General features: G+C 37.1%; 1 protein-coding gene across 5 annotated transcripts in view; it reads right to left on the bottom strand.

The window, feature by feature from the left end:
• cdh13 (cadherin 13, H-cadherin (heart)) overlaps nucleotides 1–25,702 on the bottom strand; it is a 417,024-nt gene that overhangs the window by 250,321 nt on the left and 141,001 nt on the right. For all 5 annotated transcript variants that reach the window (XM_082181942.1, XM_082181939.1, XM_082181940.1 and 2 more), the window contains exon 5: nucleotides 13,020–13,172. In XM_082181942.1, the coding sequence (XP_082038068.1) occupies nucleotides 13,020–13,172 (153 nt within the window). The remainder of the gene's footprint in view (nucleotides 1–13,019; nucleotides 13,173–25,702) is intronic.

Here is a 25,702-nt window from a genome sequence, read left to right as displayed (position 1 = left end):
GAAAGCAAAACTATGGACCAGAATCAGAAGATTTGCTCCGTCCAAAAATGTTGTTTCGGCGTTTCGTCCAGACGGATCTGCCGTTTTGGGAGACTGAAACCGCTATTTTTTTTAAACCGGTCCCCGAGTGGATAAATATGAAAACTACACCCTTGCGTTTTCGTGTGTACAGCCAATCCGTATATTTTGTGAAACGATGATGTCAGCACACCGAGTGTCAACTAGTCAGACACCGCTAAGTCACATAACAGCAACAACAACTGCCGACTACATGCTTGAGTTCGTGCTGCAGAAGCTACTGAGCCTCTTTTATTTCTTTATTTATTATTTACTTGAATGTATTTTTATTTTATTTCTTTATTTTACTTTATTTAGGCCAAATTATATTTTCTTTTCATGCTATGATGCTTGTCTGTTGTCTGATTAAGACATTTCGTATTTTGAAGGGATTGGCATTTCAAGCAAAAATTATATTCGACGATCGCTGGGAATTATTTGATTATTATTCAAAAAACGCACCTCTGCCCCACATGATCAGTGGTAAAACGGCGTTCGCTCAAATTCCACTCCTACATTAAATTTCTCTGTACTGTTAGGCCTGTGTTGTAGCCATTAAAGAAAATGTATTAAGTTTCATATTTATATTTAAATAATGTTATTTTTTTATTTCATCTATGTTGATTATATGAAAAGTGAACAGCATGAGTAATCATAAGATGCGCAATATATCGGGAGACATTAAGGTTTGTTTTGTATAAAACCTTTCTTTAAAGTGAATTTTCTTTTGTATAAATTGTATCCTAATTTTAATCAATGTTTCATCAGCCAATTGCCTGGATTTAATAAATAAGAAGCAAATATAGCAGACAATATAATCAGGACATGGAGGCACCGGCGCAATATAACTTGCATTGCTCATGAACTGAAGCTCGTCTAATAAATTAACCGAAACTCAGAAATATATCTATAGAAAGCTTGAAATGTCTACTTTTAAACAAAACAAAACAATTAAAAATGAAAAGAAACAGACAACTCTCTTATGTAATCCTTAAGTGTGCATTTCTCTCTATAGGCACGCTCACAATTACTGCGAAGGTGGCGAGTCAGCATCGTCAACATCTTTGCAGCCGATACTGACACAGAAAACACTAGTTTAATAAACAATTAAAATGTCTCTTTGCTATATTTGACACATTCATAATGATTACTTTTTCCGGTTCTTTGTGGCAAGCTTTATGCGTCCGCTAACTAATCGAATATCGTGACTCATCCCTATTTTGTACCAGGCCATTTATGGTTGTTCATATTGTTCAATAAAGATCTTGGTAAAAAAGAAAAAAAGAAAAGAAAAAAAGAAGCTACTGTGCCTAATATTATTGTATACATCGTGCAAGGTTTATGCGCATGCTCTAAGTCTTCTTCTCCGTTTTTAGTGTATGTCTGTGGCAGAATTACAGCGCCACATACTGGTATGGCATGTATACTACATTGTTTTGAGTCAATTTTAGTGGTTTCGTGTGTATGCAGATATATCTTGAGACGACGTTGTGTTTACGGAATTTTTTTTAGAACGAGGGAAAAAAAATATTGGATAGGGAAAACTCTGGCTTCGTGTGGATGTGGCCTTGGATCGACTCACTGAAGCAAAAATGAGCAAAGATGATAGTAAGAAAGCCACTCAGACCACTGGAATGCAGCTAATTAATGAAAAGGTAAGTGTATTTTTCTATTTGTTTGTTCTTTTGCACAAGTTGTATCTTTTGAAATTGAAAGAATGAAAGAAAAACAAAAGAAAAAATAGATAACAGTGACACACAGTATTTCAAATAAATGATAAACACAGAGTCAAATTTTCCCAATATCAATTTCTGAAATTCAACCTGTTTCTCAATTTCAAGTTCAATGTCTTGTTTTCAAATTCCCAAAAAAATATTTCACCTCACCAATCAGGAATCAGTTCAGGAACCTCTTCTTTCTTTTGGGATTATTTATAATAAAATAAATACATTTTACTTTATGTTCTCTTCTTATTATTAGTTTTATAGCGATATAAATAAAATTGTATTATTAGTGACCCGAGTAAATGACCTGGGTTACACAAACTTGTGCTGAGGGGAAGCGCCAGGGTTGAGAAGCAAGCACATTTTTCATGAACAAAGGAAAGATACTCCTCTCATAAAACTTACAAATAAAGATACTTTTAGATGTTCGATTGCTAACTGGAGCATTGGGATCGCTAGACAAGGGCTTAATGAACTCATTTTTGTGAAAACCTCAAATTTGACCAACATTTTTCACTTGTTTTTGCCTGTAGCTTGTAATTAGCCTGTGCGCACTCCGACTCATTTTGCCAGCATGGGTCACATATATTATTATTAAAGGGTCTCTCTGCAACTGACCACAATTTGTCCCTCAGCTTCAGTTAAACTCATCAGACATTACACAGCAAGTCAACAGTATTTCTCCGCTCGGACAGATTTTCGTAAACACCTGCTGCGTACGCGCAGCATTTCAGTCTGTATTGATTTTATCCTCTCAAGCACTGTGGTTATTATGCCAATTTACAGAGTGACCTTGCAGGAATCCATCATCGTTAAGTCACTGAGATAAAGCCTTCAACCACTGGCCAGACCTGTGAAGGCCTCCAGTGCTACTTCCAACTAAGCACTGACACCACACACTTACTTCATGAAGCCTCACTCTGAACCAAACCTCACTTACACAACAATGTAAAATTCAAGGATCATAGGATCTGATTGACTGGTTGTTTGAGATCACATGTATCTTACTGGTTGGTAAAACACAGGCTTGATAATTGTTCACAAAAGGCACATTCAAGAAAGAATTACTGTAATTTTAGCTGAAAAAGCTGCATGCTGGTTAGGTGCTAGTCTAGCCATATGGTTTCAACTGGTAATCCGACCGATTAGCATGGTCTGATAAAGGGGTCTGCCTGAGAACATTTAGCTTGTTAAGCTAGTTAGGAAGCATTCTGGAACACCAGCACACCATCATCTAAACACAATTCTTTTCAGGGATGTTCAACTAGATTTTCATTTTTTGAAATAAGTATCAGCGCTTGCAAGGAAGCAAATTAATAGTGTTAAAGATTTAGCTAAGCTTGGGTTTTAGGCTTCGGTTCAGCTTAAATGAAATTCTGAATCAAAGCTGCTTTGCTGTTTTCATGACACTCAGCCGTGTCTTGTTTTCAGTCAGTTCACAAGTATCAAAACCTAGGCACTCTGTAAAGGCAACTCTTACACTATGCAAGGAAGACCACTTAAATTTCAGTATGCATGATAATGTCGTTGTCTGTTAAAATCTAGCAATTTAAGTAAAAGGGAGGTTTTCTTAATATAAATAAATAAATAAAAAACATAGTTTATATAAAAATACATAGCTCTGAGAATTTTTCAGACAGATAGACAAAATCAAAATGATTAAAATGGTCGGAAAATTAATAAAATTGAACATTTCAAGAATATAAATTCTGTATGCAAGCACTATAATTAAAATATCCATTCAGCCTTCAGTTATCACCAAATCTATGCAGCGCTGGCTTCACTTCTTATCGTTATTTGCTGACACACATGTTGATTGGCTCTGACCTTCATGTGATAAACTAGGACGTGGTAAAATCTGGAAACCTGACCATTTCCCCCCAGCATTTTAGCACTCTTCAGACTAATGGAGGTTTTAATCTCCCATTAAATGTTTAATGTTTCATTTCCGCAGCCGTGACTGGTGAGGTACGGAGGGGGCTGATTAGACAGCAATACCAGCGGGTACCATTAAATGCAACCACTGGCCTGGTTTTAGGTATCACATGTACAATCTGAAAACAGAGAAGCCGCCGGTCTCACTGTTGTGAAAACCGTGAAGGTCATTACTGTAACGCGCAAGGAAGCACTTGGACGTCCCCGATGAATGAACCCCAGCAGGGGGAAACAGTAAGCCATGGTGGACCAAGAGTGCCATTTCCCAAACGCTTAAAAAATGAGAGGCCATCTCAGCGTAGCCACTACAGGGATCATAACTGTTAGCAGGAAATAATTGCAGTAATTAGTGTTAGGCCACACATAATGAGAACTCTAATTGATGTTACAACGGGATATTACCTTAGGCCACTTCCAGCTAACCTAATAGTCCGGGTTTTGCACTTAAAAGGACAGTTTTTGTGATGTGATAGAGGACAAACGGTCCTTTTAGTGACTGATGTGGGAAGCAATAAGTTCAAAAAGCATGTAAAACACTACAAGCCGACACAGATGGTTAGCTGATTGGTTTCCGTGCACACAGATCTCTCGTGTTTAGCATCTAACATCTCTTAAAACAGTTCAATTTAAACTAGCTTTGAAAGCACACAGTGCTCAGTATACAATTAATATCATATAAATACCAGCAATTACTCGGAGGACAGATGGCACGCACCCACACACCAATAAACACACAGAAAAAACACACACGCACAGATGCCGCCGTTCCCCCGCCATCAAACGCAGCATGTCAGTGCCCCGCGGATCAGGGTGTGTGTCAGGTCCATGGGAAACAAGCAGCTGGTGGACACACAGGTCTTGTTCCAGCCTTACGATGGGCCGGAGCAGTTATTTGTGAGAGACGAGCCTCATCCCATCATGATATCTCAGTGCCAACCTGCTGTGGGCGAGCACGGAGTCTGTCTACCTGAGACAAGGCACCAAACCCCCCCACGACACATCATCATGTGGCTCTTCTGCAGGCAGTGGAGCGGCACTGTCATTTGGCTGCAGCTACACAGGAAAAAACATCATCCGTATGTTCTGTATTAATGCATGGGTGGCTTCATCTTTTCGCTTTCCATTTCTTTCCAAAACTAGGTGTTTGTCTGCTGTTTTATTCATGTGGCTGACGAGGAATGGTTTCTGAGAGAAGAGGTATGTACAGAGATGAGCAACATGTTCTTTAAATGAATAGGAATCTAATCGCACTTATGTCACTCAAAAACACAATTGTTTTCAGTGAAATACAAAAAGTTATCTTACAAAAGGTCTAAGCTGCCCTTTTCCGTAAAAGGGATGCAATGTTTTCCATAAAATACAAGCAATAATAATACTAATGATAACTATTATTTATATTATTTTATTACATTTTGTAAAAAAATTAAAAAATAAAAATAAAATATATATATATATATATATATATATATATATAAAAGCTTAAAGATTTTCTTTAACAAACTAATAAACTATATTTATCTTAAAATCCTTGAACCAGTTTTAAACATTGATTTTACAAATATATTTACATCACTAAATAAATAGAAATATTTCTGCAAGAAAATTGATCCATGGAAGGGCATACAAAATAATTACAGATCATCTTAAAACATGCCTAGGGCTAATACAGCATCTAGCGTAACCTCAACTTAAATCTTTTATTATTATTTGTATCATTATTATAATTTACGCTTGTCTGATCTGCCGTCTTGTTGTGAAACAGAATCATGCTCTTTCAATCATTCTGTTTAGAAGCTGCTCTTGTATCAGTTCATCCAGCGATCACAACTTCCAGTCCTTCATCAGAGGTCCTTCATGCTCAACATTTTACAGTGCGATTTCCCTGCGGTAAGAAGACTCTGAGGATATTAACAAGGCATGACACAGAAGCCTGATTCCAGTCCAATAATAGAGCCTTTATCATGGCCTTGTGTTTTGCAGCAGTCTGGCCATGAACGCCACAGAGAAGAACGTAATTAAGGAGTCACTTTGTGGCTCTTGCAGAGAGAAAGAGCTTCTAAGATGTCAATTGCATGGTTAGTTAGTCGGTCTGGGGAAATGCTACGCTTCCTAAATATGAAAGAATCGCTCTGGGGATTTGCGTGTGTCAGTGTGTGCGTGTATACACATGTGCGGTAATGTGTGTGGGCACCTCTGTGTCTGCCTGTATGTGTGAATTAAAGTGTGGATTTGCTTGTTGGTACAAGTTGGATCTGTGGGATGTAAATTTAAACAGTGGGAATTAAACAGTTTCAGTAGATTGCTGTAATGTGAGAATAAATAACTGGTCTTTATTTGTAAGCCTCTTATGATTTTTGTCTGTTCTCTTTTAAGTCCTTCTCCATGACCATTTCTTTTTAGGAACCACAATCTCAAAGAGACACCCAGAAAACCATAGCACCAGAAAATCACCAACAACCCCACTGCAACACCCTAGCAACCACAAAAAACATCCTAGCAACCGCAGAGCAACAAGCTAAAACACTTAATATACTGCAACAGTCAGGTTCCGGAAAATTAATTTCAAACAATAATTTATAAACCTTTAAAGACAGCTTTAGTCGATGGTATTTGCTTCTTCTGAAGCCATCAGCCCGCTTTATTTCAGCTTATATTTAACATAATCGTGTTTAACAGCATAATTCCTGATTGAAAACTACATTACCCATGATGCCTTACAGACAATTACACCAATCAGAGTGTCCAAAAAACCAACATAAGCCAAAAGATTTCATTAGCTCCGCCCACTCCCAAGAAGAACTTTGAAATGTAATAAGAGTCGATCTCTCTTAAAACACTACTTAAATGTTTGTATATATATAATCAATATTTGCAAATGAATAGTTTTATGCTTCTCAATCGTTTTTTTATTTTATTTGATTATGCTGTTCGCAATGCTTCATGGAAATTAAAATTCTGTAATTAATTACTCACCTTAATGTCGTTCCAAACCTGTAAGACTTCCGTTCCTCTTTGGAACACAAATGAAGATAATGTTTGGACAGAAAGGGAAGTTCTCAGATTTCTGGGACAGAAAGTTCTCAGATTTCATCAAAAAAGATCTTCGTTTGTGTTCCGCGAATAAACGAAAGTCTTTCGGGTTTGGAACAACATGAGGGTGAGTAATTAATTAATGACAGAATTTTCACTTTTTGGGTGAACAAACCCTTTAAGAGTCTTTGTATTTTTGTCTGATTTTCTAATAATTTTTTGTTTCAAATCAAAGTTTGCAGTGTTGTGATTCTCCTCTTAGCTGATTGTCGTGGTTCACGGCTTATAACTGCTTATAAATCCCTATAGGAAAAAATGAATGGGAAAAATACTTCTGGAACCAGCCCCACTGAAAAAGGTGATGGGTGCTAATGCACTCTGTTCAGAAAACACACTGCAACTCCTTGGCAATCACCCAAAATACTCTTGCATCCACTTATCAACATGCTAAAAACTGCAACAACTCCACTACAACACCGTAACAACCAACAACACACCCTAGCACCCACATAACGACATACTAAAACATGCAAAACACTTTTGAACACTTTAGCGAAAGCACTGCAACACCTTGGCAAACAAAAAACACATCATAATGGCACCTTTGCAGCGTGCAAGTTTTGGCTCCTACTTGTTGAGGAAAAATTTAATAAAATCTATTTTTTGATTTAGAAAAGTAAAAATGCTATTTGTTCACATGGCTCATAAGGTAACTAATGCACATACACATGCCAATGGGAAGAAATAAACAGCAGAGAGTAAAATGTTGCTGCCAGGAACTGCTGTGAGTTGATTCCTGCAGAGCCGAAGACTAAGATACACAGCAGTGATGCGGCACCGCCTGCGAAAACAGTCTCTGGCCTGGATCCCCCACCCTCCCCATATGCGCTGTACTGGGCCCGCACCGGCTCCCGCATGCCTGTGATTATTCCTAGTGTGAGATCGGCTGGAATTAGCTGTGGTGTAATTTCTCCTGATGTGCTGTAGAGGGATCAGCCGGAAAATGCGGTTATTCCCACCAGTGTGGCATGGGAATTAAGTGAAGTGTTGCGGCACAGAGGTGTTGCACTACATATGCGTGTGTGAGGTGGTTGAGGCGAGAGGGAACTGGCCCATATGTGTGATTAGATGGAGAACAACATGCCATTAGAGGTCAGGGGCCCCAAAGCTCTCAGCCATAGCAGGTGAGCTAGTGGATTATTACAATTCTGAAATGCCCACTAATCGGATGTGACTCGTTCCCAATACCTTTCTCAGAATGCCGAGAGAGAAAGTCGGAAAATGACAACGTTGGAGTAATAAGCTAGCAAAAAAACAACACAAGTGAAAAACGATAAATATAAAGTTAGGGGACATTCACACAGAATGCGTTTTTGTGGTTGAAATGCAAGGCACAGGTCAGTGGAACCAAAAAATGCAAGGTCTTGAGAAGGTTTTTTTTTTTTTTTTTTTTTACTTGAACGCTGCATTTTTAGAATGTCATGTCATGCACAAGACGTTGCAAAAGAAGTGAGCGCAACTGTTAAACATCCATTTAAAGACTTGGCAAACTGCTTTAGTAAATGCTTAGTAGAACTACAAATGCTGTCTTAAGCAGAGAAAATAAAGTCTTATGATGCAAGTTGTAATTTGTGGTCTTTTGCATTTAATGTGGTTTAAATGTGGCTCTTTTGGCCTCTGAACTTGAGTACCTCTGATCTACTCTATGTTTACATAGGAAAAACAATGGAAATGCAGCGCAGTGGAATGCAAAAACACGTTCTGTGTGAATAGACCCTAATTAGTGATGAACCGATATTTAAAAATTAAAAATAAATAAATTAATTGGTTTCTGATTAAATAGTTTTCAATCACACAACACAGATTAACTACAACAGGTAAACATGTCAATAGTTTGGAGACACTTTAACATGACCAAAAATGATTCTAGAGTAAAATATGTAAAATTTGCTGTGCTATTTGAAGAACTTTACTTCAACTGGTTTTATTTATCACATGAGAACATGACATGCCAAGTTTAATTGACCTAAATGCAATGACCAAAACCTTATTTTCAGTAATGGTTTTCAGCTAAATGTTTCATTTCAGTTTCAATGTTTCTTTAAAAAATTATTTCGGTGAATCACTAACAGTAAGAGTTATTATTATCAGAGAGACAGCCAACAGATGTAAAAACAGATGTGGTTAGCATCATTCCTTCATCAAGATAGAAGTGTGTGAGCATTAGTGCTGTAAAATGTCAAGCTTTGATGTGCATGCGCTCGTCGCATGCTTTTGAGATTGCGGGTGGTGTGGATGTGAGAGAAAGGGAGATAAGGAGATGTAAATGTCAAGTGCACTGCTGAGTGAGGGCTTTGATCCCGACTGGGGTCTGCATACCTGAGTATACCCTCCTCTTCAGAGCACACAACCTGCCAATCTGCCATGACCACCAGACCAAAGTGCTGTATAAAATAGAAAGCTATCCGCAGTGTTGGGGCAGCTACATTGGAACTGTAGCTTAAAGCTAATCATAATTTAAAGCTGTTAAACCACAGTCAAGCTACTGTAAAAAAAAGAAAGAAAAAAGATTATGTCTCATGACATAATGTGTGATTTAATCAGAGCTGCATTTTTGCTGCATTAATGAGTTTCAATGGGGGTGACGCGTGACCAGAGTTTGAATCTGCCTTTGGCGAAACTCGATATACTCCCTTTTCCTATCACATATCAGATCCGAAAGGCAATTATTTTCAATAAAAATGAAGAAAATATTCGAAAAGTGGAAAATAAAGAATCTAACGTGTGTTTAATAATAAAGTGTTTATCGGTTGGGGGTAGGGCTAGGAGTAGGGAGGGCTTTATTGTCACAATAAGGTGGCATCCATTTAATAATTGTATTATTAATTGTTATTATTGCATACCGTTTCATGTACAACAACACGAAGGTGCAAATAGTATCTGCCACTATTTCTAAGTATAAATAGCATCTAACTACTATTTACACTTATTGTAAAGAAAATACTGATATTCTTACATAGTGTAAATTGAATCTATCTCTATTTTCAATTATTGTAAATAGCAACTATCGCTGAGAAAAAAACGCTATTTTCACTTACTGTAAATATAATCTAGTTGTTAGATGCTCTTAGTGCAAATAGCTGCTGCCTTTGTTTGAAATGCAAAAAAACAACATAACCAAGTTGAAAATAGTTCATACATATGACATGAAATGACAGGGATTTGACTTTCCAATGCTACATAAACTATTGTCAAAAAAATATATAAAAAAAAATTGTGGTAAGATTTAAAAAAAAAAGAAATTAATAACTATATTGAGCAAGGATCCATTAAATTGGTCAAGAGTGACAGAAAAAACATTTACATTATTGCAAAAAAAAAAAATTATCACAGTTTCCTAAAAAAATAAATAAAAAAATGGTGTATATATATATACTGTATATATATATATATTAAGCAGCACGACACATAACTTTGTTTTCAATATTGATAAGAATAATAAGTAAATAAATAGTATATGATAGCACTAAATCAGCATATTAGAATGATCAGCTTTGCCATCACAGTATATATAATATAATAAAAAAATATATATACACTACCACAAGTGCTACACTACTTTGAAAACAGCTACTGAAAAACTTAAGCATCGCTACTTTTAGTCAGTTACTTCCCAAAAACTGTTAGCATTCCCTTCCAACTCAAGCACATTTCCTCAGCTGGTGGAGAACACCTGCAAGTGATTTGAAATCTGCCATCTTTCCTCACAGATCTTTTGGGCCCAAACACACACCCTAGCCCAACTTAAAGTTTGAAGCAAGAACATCATGTGTGCTATGGCTCCACAAAAGAAGCAATAATATAAGGAATGATCTCTTATTAGAAAAAGAAGACTATTTTTAATTGAAAAGAAAAGCCAAGGAGTCAGGCTGACAGATTTTTCCAAAACCTTACAAAGAACACTTTATCGGAGCGACAGTGGGGCACAACAAAACCAGGGTAGAAGAAGAGCAACTCTTATTTTATTAAAGCTGTTAGCCAGACAGGTGGATATCAAACTAAGCAGTGCCGTTTTAGTTCTCCTCTACAGGGGGATAGAAAACCAGGTAAACCCTCCTTTATCTGTCAAACGACAGAGGACACAAAGAGAAAGAGAACAAGAGCTCTCGAATTCTTGAATCAAAGCAACAGCTCGCTCAACCGAGCAAACAATTCAAAGGAATCGTAATGTCTATCTTGTTATCAGGAGTTGCCACAGGGTGGTCCTTTCTTTTGGCAAAGCTCTACATATTGAAAGGTCTTACTATTTCAGGTTTAAGACACCAATAAATGTCTTTCATGTTTTGATGTGTTGCCTATTAAAACAAGAAGGGGGTGGGATTTATCAAAGGGCTAGCCAATAAACTTCAGTCCTGCACCCGCTGACAAGATAAATGGATTTTAGATTGATTTTTCCAGGTCTTGCAGACCTTATTTTATAGTTGCAGATACCAATATTGGCAGGGGGAGGGACATACTTATTCTAGAGAGCATCTGATAGGACAAAACATTTGTGAAGTGCAACATGAGATTCTCAATGTGCAAATCGGCAAAAAGTCAACTTTTCCAAGACAATTTAAATAGTCTCAAAGTTATACTACCGTTTTTAAGATGTTTTAATGTTTTTGAAAAAAATGTCTTATTGCTCACCAAGGCTGTATTTATTTGGTCAGTAAATACAGTAAAAACAGTAATATTGTGAAATACTATTCTGATTTGAAATAACTATTTTCTAAATTTATATATTTTAAAATGAAATTTATTCATGTGATGCAAAGCTGAATATTCAGCATCATTACTTCAGTCTTCAGTGTCACATGATCCTTCAGAAATCATTCCAATATGATGATTTCGTGCTCAAGTAACATTTCTTATTATCAATATTGAAAAAGGTTGTGCTTCTTAATATTTTTGTGCGAATTGTGACAATTTTAAAGAATTATTTAATGAGTAAAAAGTTTAAAAGAACAATTTATTTGCAATAGAAATCTTTATATTAGATAATTTTTGATCAATTTAATGCATCCTTTCTGAACAAAATTATTATATAAATATATATATATATATATATATATATATATATATATATATATATAATAATTTGTTACATTTATATAGCGCTTTTTCTGAGACCTCAAAGCGCTTCACATAGAAGGGGGGGAATCTCCTCAACCACCACCAATGTGCAGCATCCACTTGGATGACGCGACGGCAGCCATATTGCGCCAGAACGCCCACCACACACCAGCTTACTGATGGAGAGGAGACAGTGATGAAGCCAATCAGTATATGGGGATGATTAGGAGGCCATGATCGACAGAGGCCAAGGGGCAAATTTGGCCAGGATGCCGGGGTTACACCCCTACTCTTTTTCGAAGGACATCCTGGGATTTTTAATGACCACAGAGAGTCAGGACCTCGGTTTAACGTCTCATCCGCAGGACGGTGCTCTTTTGGCAGTATAGTGTCCCCGTCACTACACTGGGGCGTTAGGACCCACACAGACCACAGGGTGAGCGCCCCCTGCTGGCCTCACTAACACCTCTTCCAGCAGCAACCTGTTTTTTCCCAGGAGGTCTCCCATCCAGGTACTAACCAGCCTCAGCCCTTAGCTTCAGTGGGCAACCAGTCTTGGGCTACAGGGTGATATGGCTGCTGGCCATATATATATATTTTTTTTATTGTTCTGAATGCAGACTTTTGAGCAGTAGTGTAACACACATGTACTAAAAGCCACAAAACTCTAATTCTGGTTCGATGAGATCTTTAAAGAGAGGTTTGTTTCCCTTCTTCTAAAGCTGTCAAATAAACCAAAGTAAATCACCGTCAGGCCACTGTGTTCGCACACACACAAACTCGCAACCCACGTTATGTCTGACAGGCCAGCTGACAGCTGCATCATTGATCTCACACACGTTGTGTAGAATAACTGGCTCCTCTAACTGTAGTCCCACATCCTGTACAGCAGTCGGCTTTCCTTCACTGAGCCTCTCGCTGGCTGCCGAAGAGACACGAGTCATTGCAGCCATTAATCGCCTTGATGCATGGAGTGAAGCAAAAACATCGTTTCTTTTCGATTAGGGACGTTTGGTTATTCGTGCAACGGTCTAATATGACTTAAATAAACCTGCAGATTGCATTTAAAGCTATTTAAATGAACTTCTACATACTCACTGACAGTATGCAGTGGAGGAAACAGAACGCAGCAGATAACAGATTTAATATGGCACTCACATGGTAGTACGCGATGGCTTCTCGATCCAGGGCTCGGCTAACCGCCACCTCTCCTGTCAGTCGGTTGATGCTGAACACACCCTTAGGGTCTTGATCTGCTCCCCTTCCTGTCAGACGGAAGATGTGGTCTTCCTTCATGTCAGATGAGATCACCTAGGTCACATGATTGTACCCATACACATTAACGTTAATCAAGCAAAGTTACAAACCACTATATATATACACATATATATATACATACATACATATAGGCCTATATATATATACATATATACATACATATATATATATATATATATTTTTTTTTAGATTAGACTGAATAGTAAATTGTGGCTCAAAATTTCCAGGTGGATGGATGGATGGATATTTTAATTATTATTTATAATAATACAAATAATAATAATCATTTTATTTAGTTATACAAAAATAATAAAAATAATAAATAATATAAATAACTAATAATAATAATAATAATAATAAATAAATAAATAAATAATATATATATATATATATATATATATATAGTTTTTTATATACTAATATAATAATAATAAAAAGTATATATATATATATATATATATATATATATATATATATACTTTTTTATTATTATTATATTCTGATTATTATTTAGTTATCATCGTGCCACAACTGAGAAACAAAACAATGTTAAAAACCAATTGCACATATCTAATATTGGACACTTAAAATAATTAGTATCGGTCAATCAATAATCAACAATAAAACACAATACAGACTTTTGGTGTGTAGATTTTTCATTGGTTCAAGTTTGTCAGCAGTACTCACATGCGACTGGGTAAATGCAGCAAAGTCCATTGTGTTTCATCAGTGTTGCAAGTTAAAAGCAAAGAAAACAAGAAACGTTAATTACACCAACACACACTCACAGACAAACACAGTTATGTGTGAATATAACATGCACACATGCTAAATATACTTTCATTTGATTGCTCTCACATTTTAAATAGTTTGAAATAATTACCGAATGACTCTTGCTGGCAATGATGAACACACAGTGAGAAGTCTTAACCACTCTCCATATGATTATGTTAACTCAGGGTTTTAATATAGTACCTGAAGTTTGTAAATCTATTTGTATATTAAAAACACCCTTTAGTGTGACCAGTGCTACCACCTGTAGTTCATTTGGTATATTTTGTGCAAATTAGATTGTAGCAAGCAGCTTCCCTCGATAATGAAGGCTGAGTAACTACCTAATGACTTTAAATACAAATTACCAACAGCCCCTTTTTATGAAGCCCTTTTTGTGAAAGAACCTTTATAAAAGTTATTTTATCAGAGCAATAAACCCCAGTGCGTGTATCGAATCACAAAGGCTGCCCACCTTGAACTCTCTGGTATCTTGTAATTAAGCTTAAGATGAAATATCCCATTTAGAAAATGAAACCAAGTAAAGTAATTGTCCACACGAAAAGCCCCTGTTAGCTTTATTTATCTTCCCCACGCAGATCCTTTCTGCCAGATCATACACTAATACTGTTTTTCTCCTTTATAATTACAGGCTCTGTTAACTTAGGGAACATTATTATTCTGAGAAATGTAGCGAGTGGTTTCGCTAAGACTCTGGTGAACACAAATGCAGGCTTCACAGGAGGAGGCCTTCAAATCCTGGTGTATTTACTGTGGCCGGCAAACAGCTGTGAAATTGCAGAATTTTATAAAAGCCATCTAGTTCAGTGGACGGGCTGTTAATGTACACGACTGTAACATGGACTGAAGAGAATAGTGAAAACAACAAATCAAGCAGTCACGCTGACAGAAACACAAGCACACACATACAGCACTGTATTCATTATAATTGTCTGTCTTGACATGCAATTGGTTAATTGTTTCAAATAAAGCTAGATAGTATTGATAAAAGCAACATTTGCTACTTTTTATAGAGAGTAGAGACATTAATTTCTCTTTGAGAAGTATGCTAGCCCTTACAAAAAAAAAACAAGTATACTTCAAGTTCATTTTTATGAAGTATACTTATGTAAAGTTCAAGTATGATTTTAAGTATACTTGTAAGGGTACTATATTTCAGTACTACTTGGGACTATATTGATCCAAATTTAGTGTATAAAAGTATACTTTTAAGAATACTTTGTCTAAACGTTTTTCGTTTGTATTGCAACTATACTACAAGTGAACTTTTAGGTATACTGATAGCTTACTAGATAAATACTTGTAGAACCTTTATTTTTTTTTTTTTTTTTTTAAAGTACACTTTGAAGTATACTCTTTGTAAACTAGTTGGTTTTATACTGTTTTCTTTAAAGGACAAGTTCGGTATTTTACACTTAAAGCCCTGTTTACAGATCGTTTCTGATTAAATAGAACGGTGAGTTTCACGTCTTTAAACAAAAGTTTAATGCATTTTAGGAAGGATTGTTCCAGTGCACATATGCAGCCATTCTGGAGGTGGGGGGGAAAGCGAAAGAAACCTAAAATTCTCGGGACAGCAGCATGTGTCCAAATTTCAATCTTAACCGTTCTATTTCATCAGAAACGATCTGTAAACAGGGCTTTAAGTGTAAAATACCGAACGTATCCTTTAAGTGAACAATGATCAAAACATATGGAGTAGATTGTGTCCATCAACACTTCAAAGCTTCACAGTCGTTACCTCTCGTTACCTCTTCCTGGGTCGACATTTCATTCGGTAATGTTTGGCAGTTTTGATTTATATGCTGATAAATGTCTGATGATCATGTTAGATTATATCTGTGTAAGCAATCTTTTATCGAAAAAAAGAAAGCTTTGTGATCCAGTTTTCCCTTTGAAAACGTTCCAAAAACAATGCTTTTGTTAGATTTGAAAAACTTCTGGAAACTTTCAGTGGATTTGTCCCCAAACTTGAAGCAAGATAAGCTACAGGCTAAAACATGTACAGAGCAGCCTCCATTATCGAACAAATTAACATAATTGCATAAAATTCATGAAACGTAAGCCATTTGTCCATATGTTTTTACAACAGAGCCAGAAGGGGTGGCAAGTTGTTTCATGTAAAAAAAAAAACGAAAAAAACAACAACAACAAAAAACTTCCAGGCTGGTCTGGTTTGCTGGTTTTAACTGTACGTTCACACCGCCGCCGACTTGAGCTGCAAAGAAGCTCTGGCCGTCCTGTAAAGGACGCTTGTCAAAAAGGACGGAGAAGCTTGTTGACGCTTTGGCCGCTCTGAAGTCTGTGTCACACCATGAAATGTTATAATGACAGCATTTGTATAACCGTTTTGCTCACATTTGGTCGGGAAAAAATAATAATTAGCTATTATTATTATTAATAGTGAGTGCGCGCGCGCGGCCGGGGCTCTCTCTCTCTCTCTGCTCGTTCTTATATATGCCCTGTCAAGCGCGCCCTGTTAAACTGACAGGACTTAAAAACACATGCAAATGATAAACTTTAACTCTATGGTTAAACTGTGCAATTAATCCGATAATGATAAGAAACCCAGCAACGGCGATGATCAACTTCTCCTCCATTTTCTCGGAACTAATGTTTTGGTAGGAACGAAAGTTTACATCGTATGTTTCTCCGGAATCAGCCAGCGCGAAGGACGTCTATATTCTGATTGGTTTCTGGCATTTTGCCGCTGCTTGCCGCTGAACCGCGTCATAGCTCATTACCATAAAGTTGAGCTACTTTCAACTTTCTGATTGACGCTCAAAACGCTCAAAACGCCCAAAACGCCCAAAACGCGACACCGATGGATTTGACGCTCCTTGCAGCTGATAGAAGCCAGCTTCCATTGAAAATGAATGACTTCCGGTAACTTTGGAAGCTCAAGTCGGCGGTGGTGTGAACGTACAGTAAGGGGGTTTTAGACATTTGTCATACTGGAAAACCAGCTTAACAAGTTTAAATCAGCTAAGACCAGCAAAACAGCTGGTTTAAGCTGTTTTCTTTTCAGCAGAATTGCAGTTTCTTCCCAAAAACCCCAGGCAGGAGGCCCAGCAAAGTGTTTTCGTATAGAGCAGGTAGCCTACACCTGTGACACAATCATGTTTGAATCCCACCGCAGGTCATCTGTAAATGAACTCTTCTGTCTATTGTGAGAGAGCCAAAAGATACCCAAACAAACTGCTGTGTCGCCTGTTTACAGCAGCCCCATGCCACAAGAGTCCGTCAGGCTCAGTTCTTCTTTCTCTTGTCTCTGAGTCGTGCCTGTTTTCCTCCCACACTGCTTTTGGCCTTGTGAAGAACTCCTTAACGGCTCCGGGAATGTCTTGTGAGTGGTTGCTATGGAGGTTGTTTTCATTCTGCTGTTTGCTGCACGCAGCTGCGATATTGATCCGACAGAACAATAAAACACAACTTTTCCCTGTGTACTTCAGAGGTACTTTATTAAAGGTGCGATGGTCTCCTTCAGCACGAGAGAGAATTAGAAGGGAACAAAAACAAAAGGAGCCATGGCTCCAGAGGACTGATGAGAAGTAATGGATGGAAGAAGGTGGAAATTGAAAATAGTGGCCATAGATCGCGGCATTATACTTGAGATTTTACTATCGGAGGAAAACAGAGATGGACTGACATTAAAAGCCTTTTTGTTTTTCATGTTAAAAGGTCAAAAAGGTCAAACATTAAAATTCTAAATAAATTAAAAACAAAACACTAAAAACTAAAATAGTTTTTTTTTTATGCTATAATGTGAAATTAGCATTTAAATGCTAAACAACATGATCATCTTGATCATTATTGTCCTGTCTATTACTGTAAAGCTGCTTTGAAACAATCTGTATTCTATAAAGCGCTATAGAAATAAAAGTGACTTGACAACAATATAATGTACAGTATGAAAAATGGATATTCATTTGAGATTCGTTTTGAGATTGAAGATTTAATAAATGATTTGTTTTTAAAGAGTAACTTTACACATTAGATGACAGAAAAGGTCATCTTAATGTAAATAATAGGAGGAGCAACTATTGAATTTCCAATATCAATCTATAATCGCTAATAACGCCCAGTGATCAGTATGGTACCAATTTGTACATCCCTATAGTGGAAAATAGCTTATTTTTTTAATCCAATTTTTACTTAGCCTTTTTTATTCAGCAAGTATGCATTACATTGATTAAAAGCGACAGTACAGACGTTTGCACTGTTAAAAATATATATATTTCAAATAAATGCACTTCTTAACAACATTCTATACGTCAAATATTCCTGAAAAAAGCACCAAATCAAATTTATTAGAAAGATAGTTGAAGAATCATGTGACACTGAACACTGGAGGAATAGCCACTGGAAAATCAGCTTTGCCATCACAGGAATAAATTACATTTTCACATTAAATCACATTAAAATAGAAAATAGTCATTTTAAATTGTAATATTTCACGATATTACTTTTAATGTATTTTTGTTCAATTTAATGCAGCTTTGATGCAGCATAAGAGACTTCTTTCAAAACATTAAAAACCCTTACCAACCCTAAACTTTTTTACAGTAGTTATATATACACATATACGTATACATATACATATATGACAGTAACATCCTGCACCCTTCGTGTGCCCTTCAGAGTGAGCAGGGCATACAGATGCTCACTTTCAAGCAAAATTCATCCATTTTGTGGTGTGTAAAATACAAGGAACTGTCTGAAAGTGACAAGACAAGTTTATAATGATCAGGGCTACTAGTGTGGTGGAGCGATTGAGCCTGTGGAAACTTCCTTCCAGGCGCTGCCTTGCTGTTTACAGGGTGCGCACCGGTGGTGGTTTATTTGTACGTACAAACACATGTACACAAACGCACACAATCCTACACAGTCTCCCCTGGCTTTCTTCTCAGTCATTAGATGGCAGCGAACAGCCCTGAGGGAGACGCTCACCTATTTCTATCAGCTCTCATTAGGAGCAGGGAGGACATGAAAGAGCAGCTGTTTCTTGCCACTGCATGTATATGACAGGAAGGAGGGACCCGACTCGAACTTCTCTGACAATACAGCACTGAAGGGGAGGAGAGGATACGTCCTCACTTTCTTATTCTTTCACTCTGTCTTTCTACTGTGATAGCTTCCGGCTGTATGAGCACTGCAGTGGTGTATAATTTCCCTCAAATTACGGATGCTTGACTTTGAATGGAAATTGATGTCAAAGGGACTAGGCACAGTGCACCTTTGAAAACAATCTAAAAAGCAGGAACTAAGTGGTGGTTGCTAAGGGAAGCATTACTATTACTACTACTCAAATTTCGGGTGAAGATTTGAACAAACCCCTAACCCTTAGTATTTAACTCTAAATGCCCCATAATCAACGGCGGCGCCAGGGGGGGGTCTTGGGGGGTCTCAAGACCCTCCCAAAAAACGCCTTGACCCCCCATTTGACCCCCCACCCCCTTCCTGATTAAAATATATATATATATATCCGGGATACATATTTAAAAATGTTTCTCTTCAAACTACGCAGAACAATAATAATTAATAATTTATTCGACATATAAAAAAATAAAATAAACATAAGAATCACTGCGAGCCGCTGCCGCGAGCCCGCAAGAGCTGCTACAGCTATAGCTTGAAGCTAAAAATGGATCGCTTTGTTGGACAAAAGAGGAGCAGAGAAGATGCCAGGGGGAAACTGGACAGAAGTAGGGCAATCAAAAGGTGGTGAGAGTATGATAATTATGGAAGCTTGTTTCCGCCACAGAATAAAACATTTTAAAAGATAATTGTGACTTTTTATCTCACAATTGCGAGTTTACATTCGCAATTCTGTCTTTATTTCTCAGATATAAAGTCAGAATTGCATGAAATAAAGTCGCAATTGCGTGTTATAAAGTCAGAATTGCAAGATATAAAGTCAGAATTGCGTGAAATAAAGTCCAGTTCTAAGGGAAAAAAAGACGGACTTTTAAAAAAAAAATTTTTTTTTACCTCAGAATAGTTTATATCTCACAATTCTGACTTTATAACACGCAATTGCGACTTTATATCATGAATTGAATTGCATTGAATTGCATATTATTTCTCAGAATTGCAACTTTATTTCTCAGAATTGCAACTTTATATCTCACAATTCTGACTTCATATCTCGCAATTGCGTGAAAAAAAGTCAGAATTGTGAGATAAAAAGATTATTATTTATTTATTATTCAGTGGCGGAAACAAGCTTCCATAGAGAATAAGAATAATTTGTAAATATGTTTTCTGTCATGGGTGTGGCTATGGCAATTAAAGTTCGAGCATATTGTTTGCAAACTGCAATTGATTAATTAATTAAAAACAAAGTAGTTGATATGCTGTGTTGTTTTTGTTGTTTAGTAGCAGTAATATGCAGTTATTAGCCGTGTCCACTGTATTTTCTGTTGGTTTTCATGAGACCCCCCTTGAAATGACCAGGACCCCCCATTGCCCCCCCAATCAAAATTGTCTGGAGCCGCCACTGCCCATAATGCTTGTGCTTTGGACATGAAAGATACTGCAGATCATGCCGCTGGCTGAGAAAATGTGTGCTAATCCTTTTCTAAGTGATCAGACCTGGGCCACATCTAACAATCAAAACAGAGCTGTTCAATTGGTAATTCGTAATGGGTTCTCACATGAAGTTTTACTGGGTTTTGAGGAAAATAAGGTTTGTGGTTGACATTACTGAAATACAGTACTTTTGCCATTTAAAATAATTGTTTAAAATATGCTTTAAAATGGAATACTGTATTCATGTGATGGCAAAGCATTTAGTCTTCAGTCTCATATGATTCTTTAGAAAGCACTCTAATTAGCTTATTTGGTGCTCAAGTAACAGTTCTTATTACTATCAATGTTGAAAACAATTGTGTTGTTTTATTTTTGTGGAATCTGACCTTTTTTTATTAATTTTTTATTCTTTGATTAATAGAAAGTTCAAAAGAACAGCATCCTTGCTGAAAAAAAGTATTAATTTCTTTCAAAACAAATATCTCAGCTCTTATGTCTGCTGCTGACAAGTGGCTTTCAGTGTGAGGGAAGAAATACTCTGTAGAACGACAGAGAGAGAGAGAAGGGGTATTACTCTCTAGAGTGCAAAACAAGAGGCACAAATATATCTACAAGGAGCACTTAAACTCTAGAGCGCAGAAACTCTCTCTCTCTCTCTCTCTCTCTCTCTCTCTCTCTCTCTCTCTCTCTCTCTCTCTCTCTCTCTCTCTTTTCACATGAGACTCGTGTTTTTTTGTTAACGCAAGGTCAAAGCAGAATGAAAGACAATCAGCACCCACCAGTATTAATGATGCGCAGACATACAGACAAATAAACACATCCAACACCATCCATCAACACTTCTGTGTGAGACATTATGGCACAAATATTTCTTTTGATTGGTGAAATCTATTGCAGATAGTGAGAATGAGTGAAACTGTGAAGCAACAAAATACGGACAGTGTTTCAGCTCTGGGTGCCAAAAAGTACAAACTGAGCAATTCAATCGCTTGTGGGGAGGTTTTGTCCATGACATTATAGAACGGAAAAACACCCCTGCCCATAAAAACCAGCCCAGGGACAATTACAGGCAGGTCCGAGAGGGAACCTCTGGACTTTTTCCCATTTGTGAGATTGCAGTGCTACAGGTGAACACTCCACCATAATAAATCCCCCATAATCCCACAGCAGACTGATGTCAAAGCCAGAACAGGAATCAGGGCAAATCTGTTCTTTATTACTTCTCCAATACTTCAAGTCCCCTTAACCGAGAGTGGATCTCAAGTCAACACCATCCAATAGAACTCATCTCTACAGAAAGGGATGGAGTAAAACCACTTGCCCCATTGTATGATTTAACTTGTGGAATAACAGAACAGGGGTGGACAGAGTGTTTTTTAATCAAATGAAACCCCTCTAAATAATCGTATCACAATTCCTTCCTCCAGGGATCAACATAACTATAAAATATAATTAAAAGATAGAAGAAACAAATGTTTAAAGTGTTCAAAGAGTGCAAAGATTAAATGAAAATTACTTTTACCCTTCTGGCCCAATTTTTTTTTACTTTTTTATTATACACAGAGATAAAAAATAAAAAGAAAAAAGAAAAAAAAAGCTTTGGGTGTGAATGAATAAACGGCCAATGAATAAACAAACTTCATGCATCCACACCAGTAGGTGTCAGTATAAAATCAAAGAGGATGTACAATAAATTTCATAATCTAATGAGCCTAGAATGATTGTGATGGCAAATCTATCACGGTGTCTCTTATTCAGTTAGTGGCTTTTCTAAAATAGTGAGCAAATAATCAGTGGCTGCGTGATTTATCTTTGTACGACAATAATAAAATAAACAAGGTCCCACTAGAATGATGGACATTTTTTAAATAAATAAAAACGGAAGGCTTTTCCAGACACCCAACATGTTTACTGCATTTCCCAGAGAAAACAAAAACATCTGGGAAACCCCTCTGTTTGAAGCTTCCATCATCCAGGGGGCAATTCCCAATTTCCTTCAGCCTTCCCATTCAGTGGAAATTATGAAAAATGAACGTACGCCATATGGTAGGTAAACAGCGCAAGGAAACAAGATTTATCCATGTGGAAAATCCATTTTGCCTGGTTTCCAATATACAGCAGTGCTATCAAATGAAATAGGTCACAGTAGCCGGTCCCCTTGTGTGTTTCGCTATTGTGAAACTGCTGTAAGAGAGGTCCTGTAGATTGAAAGAGCGTGTATGTAGATGTATATAGAAAGAGGCTGGTGGAGGTCAGCCTCATCAGACTCTCAATGGACCTCTCTGTATTTTCTTCCACTTGCTGAAGTATAGTAATCCATGTGCACTGTGGAGGGGTTATTCTGTCGGTGGGAAAAAATGTAATACAATTCAGCCCTTGCATAAAAAATAAAAAAAGGCACACACTGTGGTTTATTCACTGTGCCACAGTAATCTAACACGTTTATTTCACTAAGGAATAACCCCAGCCCACGCTGAGACACAGCCTCAAAAAGAAAGTGAACAGGAAGTGCCAAAAAACATTTGATTCTACCTCATGGTTTCCTGTTGTAAACACGCATCTCCAAAACAAATTATTTTCCTCCGACATTACATTTCCATTTTCTTTTATCGGTCACCCTGAATGGTAAAACGGCACTCGACTATTGTATTAAAAACCATGGCTGAACCGATGGCATCACCTCAAAGCTCAAACAGAAATATTCTGCAAAAATCTGCAGAATCTCCCTAGGGAAATCCATATCCAAAGGCTGGTATGGTGATAAAATTGGGCAGGGGCACAACTAGGGCAAAACTCCCAAGCTTGCAAATCAAGTATGATGTGCAAAGCTTGGTTTGTGTTGTCTTTTCTTACAACTTTCCTGCATGTTTTCTTTCTTTTCTGCCTTATTTTTGGTCTCAGATGTGTTTGAAAATATAGATCAATGAAAAAAACAAAGAATAAAAGAAAGAGTGCCAAACAAAGAAAACAGAATACACAAATCTGAACCGAAATGATGATAAACAATTTAACAAATTTGAGGTATTTTCAATAGCACAATTTTCAAAGCATATTAAATGTGTTCTTTAAAACACTGCAAAGAATAATCAAGTTTAGTAGAATTACTTTCTACACGTCCTCGTCTAGCTTCTTCACCTCTCTCAACAATTATGACTCCGGCCAACACCGCCTGAAGGAAAGACCTTGTGCGAATCAAAGTGGTAATATATTTCAACGCTGACCTAAGTGCAGCAGGTTCCTCGAATCACCATTTATGACGAACAACCCTCAGGGACACAGCAATGCAAATCAGACCAAAAGTTACTCAAGAGAATGTAAAGGAAAACATTTCAATTTTCGGGCTAGGGCAGCAAGGATCTGTATTCTTAGCTGTAAAGTATTCATTTTGCCTTAGGATGCTGAAGAAAATGAGTCCTAAAAACCCCAAAACAAGTTTGCATTTTTGCACTTTGGGTTCCGTCGTCCCGATGTCAATGTGTGCATAATACATCAGTAATACCCAGTGTTGGGGGTATTGCATTACAAGTAACGTAAGTTACATTATCAGATCACTTGTTCAAGTAACTAGTAAAGTTACTTTTTTCAAAAGTTTGTTTTCCCCTTTATTGACTGACATCTCTCTTGTCCCCATGCTGAGAGGCATTGGGAGGGAAGAGCAGAGATGTTGTGTGCGCTGTGTAAACATGATGGTTATTCTGCCCTACAAAGGCAAAACGCCGTAACATCATGTTTGGTCAAAAATGAGTTAGTGTCATTTTTGTGGTATTTGAGACCTCCTTTATCATGTGAATAAATATCGTGAGTCAATTTGATTGTTTTAACGAGAAAATAAAGGGCCATGACAACCGTAACTTCCAAAACCATACGAGAAACCACAGCAGAACGCCGTAACAGTTGTTACGGCTCTTTGCCTTTGTTCCAGCACGCTGAAGTTGAGTTACGGTGTTCTGACTTTGTTTAGCCTGGCATCAAGAGAGATGTTACGGTGCCGCTGTGATGTTACTGTACTCTGGCTTTGTCATACTGTCAAAGTTTGCCGCTCTTTAATCGTCACCAAACCACGTAACATGCACACAATATATCTTTGGCCAGACAAACTGCTCCAAGTATGCAATCAGAAACAAAGCAAGGTGAACAAGCCATACTTAGATGGTATGCAAGCTAATAGGTTGTCATAAATGTTGTTATTTTTGTTCAGGGCGATGGTTCAGATCTGTCAATATCAGTGACAGCCCGGAGCTAGCTAAATTTAATCTGTGTCACGTAAGTTAGCGCTAACGTTGACACTCGCCTCACATCAGACGCCAAAAACCAATTATTAAATACACAAGCATCCTACCTTTCCATGCAATCCAATATAATCCATGGAAGATGCATAATCCATAGCAATGCACGTCATCTGCTGTATCCACAACAATCCATACGTGTTTGAGCCATATTTCCTTCTTGCAGGTGTTCATGTCAGATCTTACACAAATCCATATAGCACTAAGCTAGTTATCGCTAACGTCCGTACAAAGTAGGCTAACCTAAATGGTAAAAGTAATTCCAACTTTTTTTCGGTTGACTCTGTCTATATTATCTCAGAATTAAAAAGCAGTAATCCAAGTCGAGTTCGTTGACTGTGCATCTTGAGCAGTTTGGTGGCCCTTAACCCTTTAACTGTCACCGTCATTTTAATTCAACCTCTAATAAACGCATAAAAAGAGCGCATATGTGCAGCTGGCAGCCGCATCACGAATCGAGAATCCATAATATTTTTGTTTATATATATATTTTTTTAAATCTGACTTTTTTTTTTTAGATAATTTAATTGGTGTTATTTTTTTTAACTCTTGGTATAAAAACAAACTGAGCTTTCTACCAATCTTTCATTATTTTTCATGTTTATTGCTATTTCAAAATAAAGGCCTAAACACACCTAATGAATATGAAATATTCTTGTTGCAAATTGATAAATTACTGCTCCTCTGTAATTTATAAAAAAAAAAAACATTTGTTTTCAATTATAATTAAATTATCTTTATTGTGAAAATATTTCTTGCATTTATTCATTCTGTACTGCAAAGTAACTTATCTGTTTACGTTTTACTTATCTGTTTATCTGTAACTGTCATACTGTTTAATGTTGTTAGTGTTGCCGCACTATCCTGATCATTATAGCACTAAATAGGAACAACCAAAGGTCTTCTATATCATTTAAAACACATACCATGATGACTAGACCTTGGTTAGGTGTT

This window comes from Leuciscus leuciscus, assembly GCF_965113295.1.
Source record: "Leuciscus leuciscus genome assembly, chromosome: 10".
NCBI classification, from domain to species: domain Eukaryota; kingdom Metazoa; phylum Chordata; class Actinopteri; order Cypriniformes; family Leuciscidae; genus Leuciscus; species Leuciscus leuciscus.
Note: the sequence above shows the minus strand (reverse complement) of the source record. Positions and strands in the feature narration are given on the sequence as shown.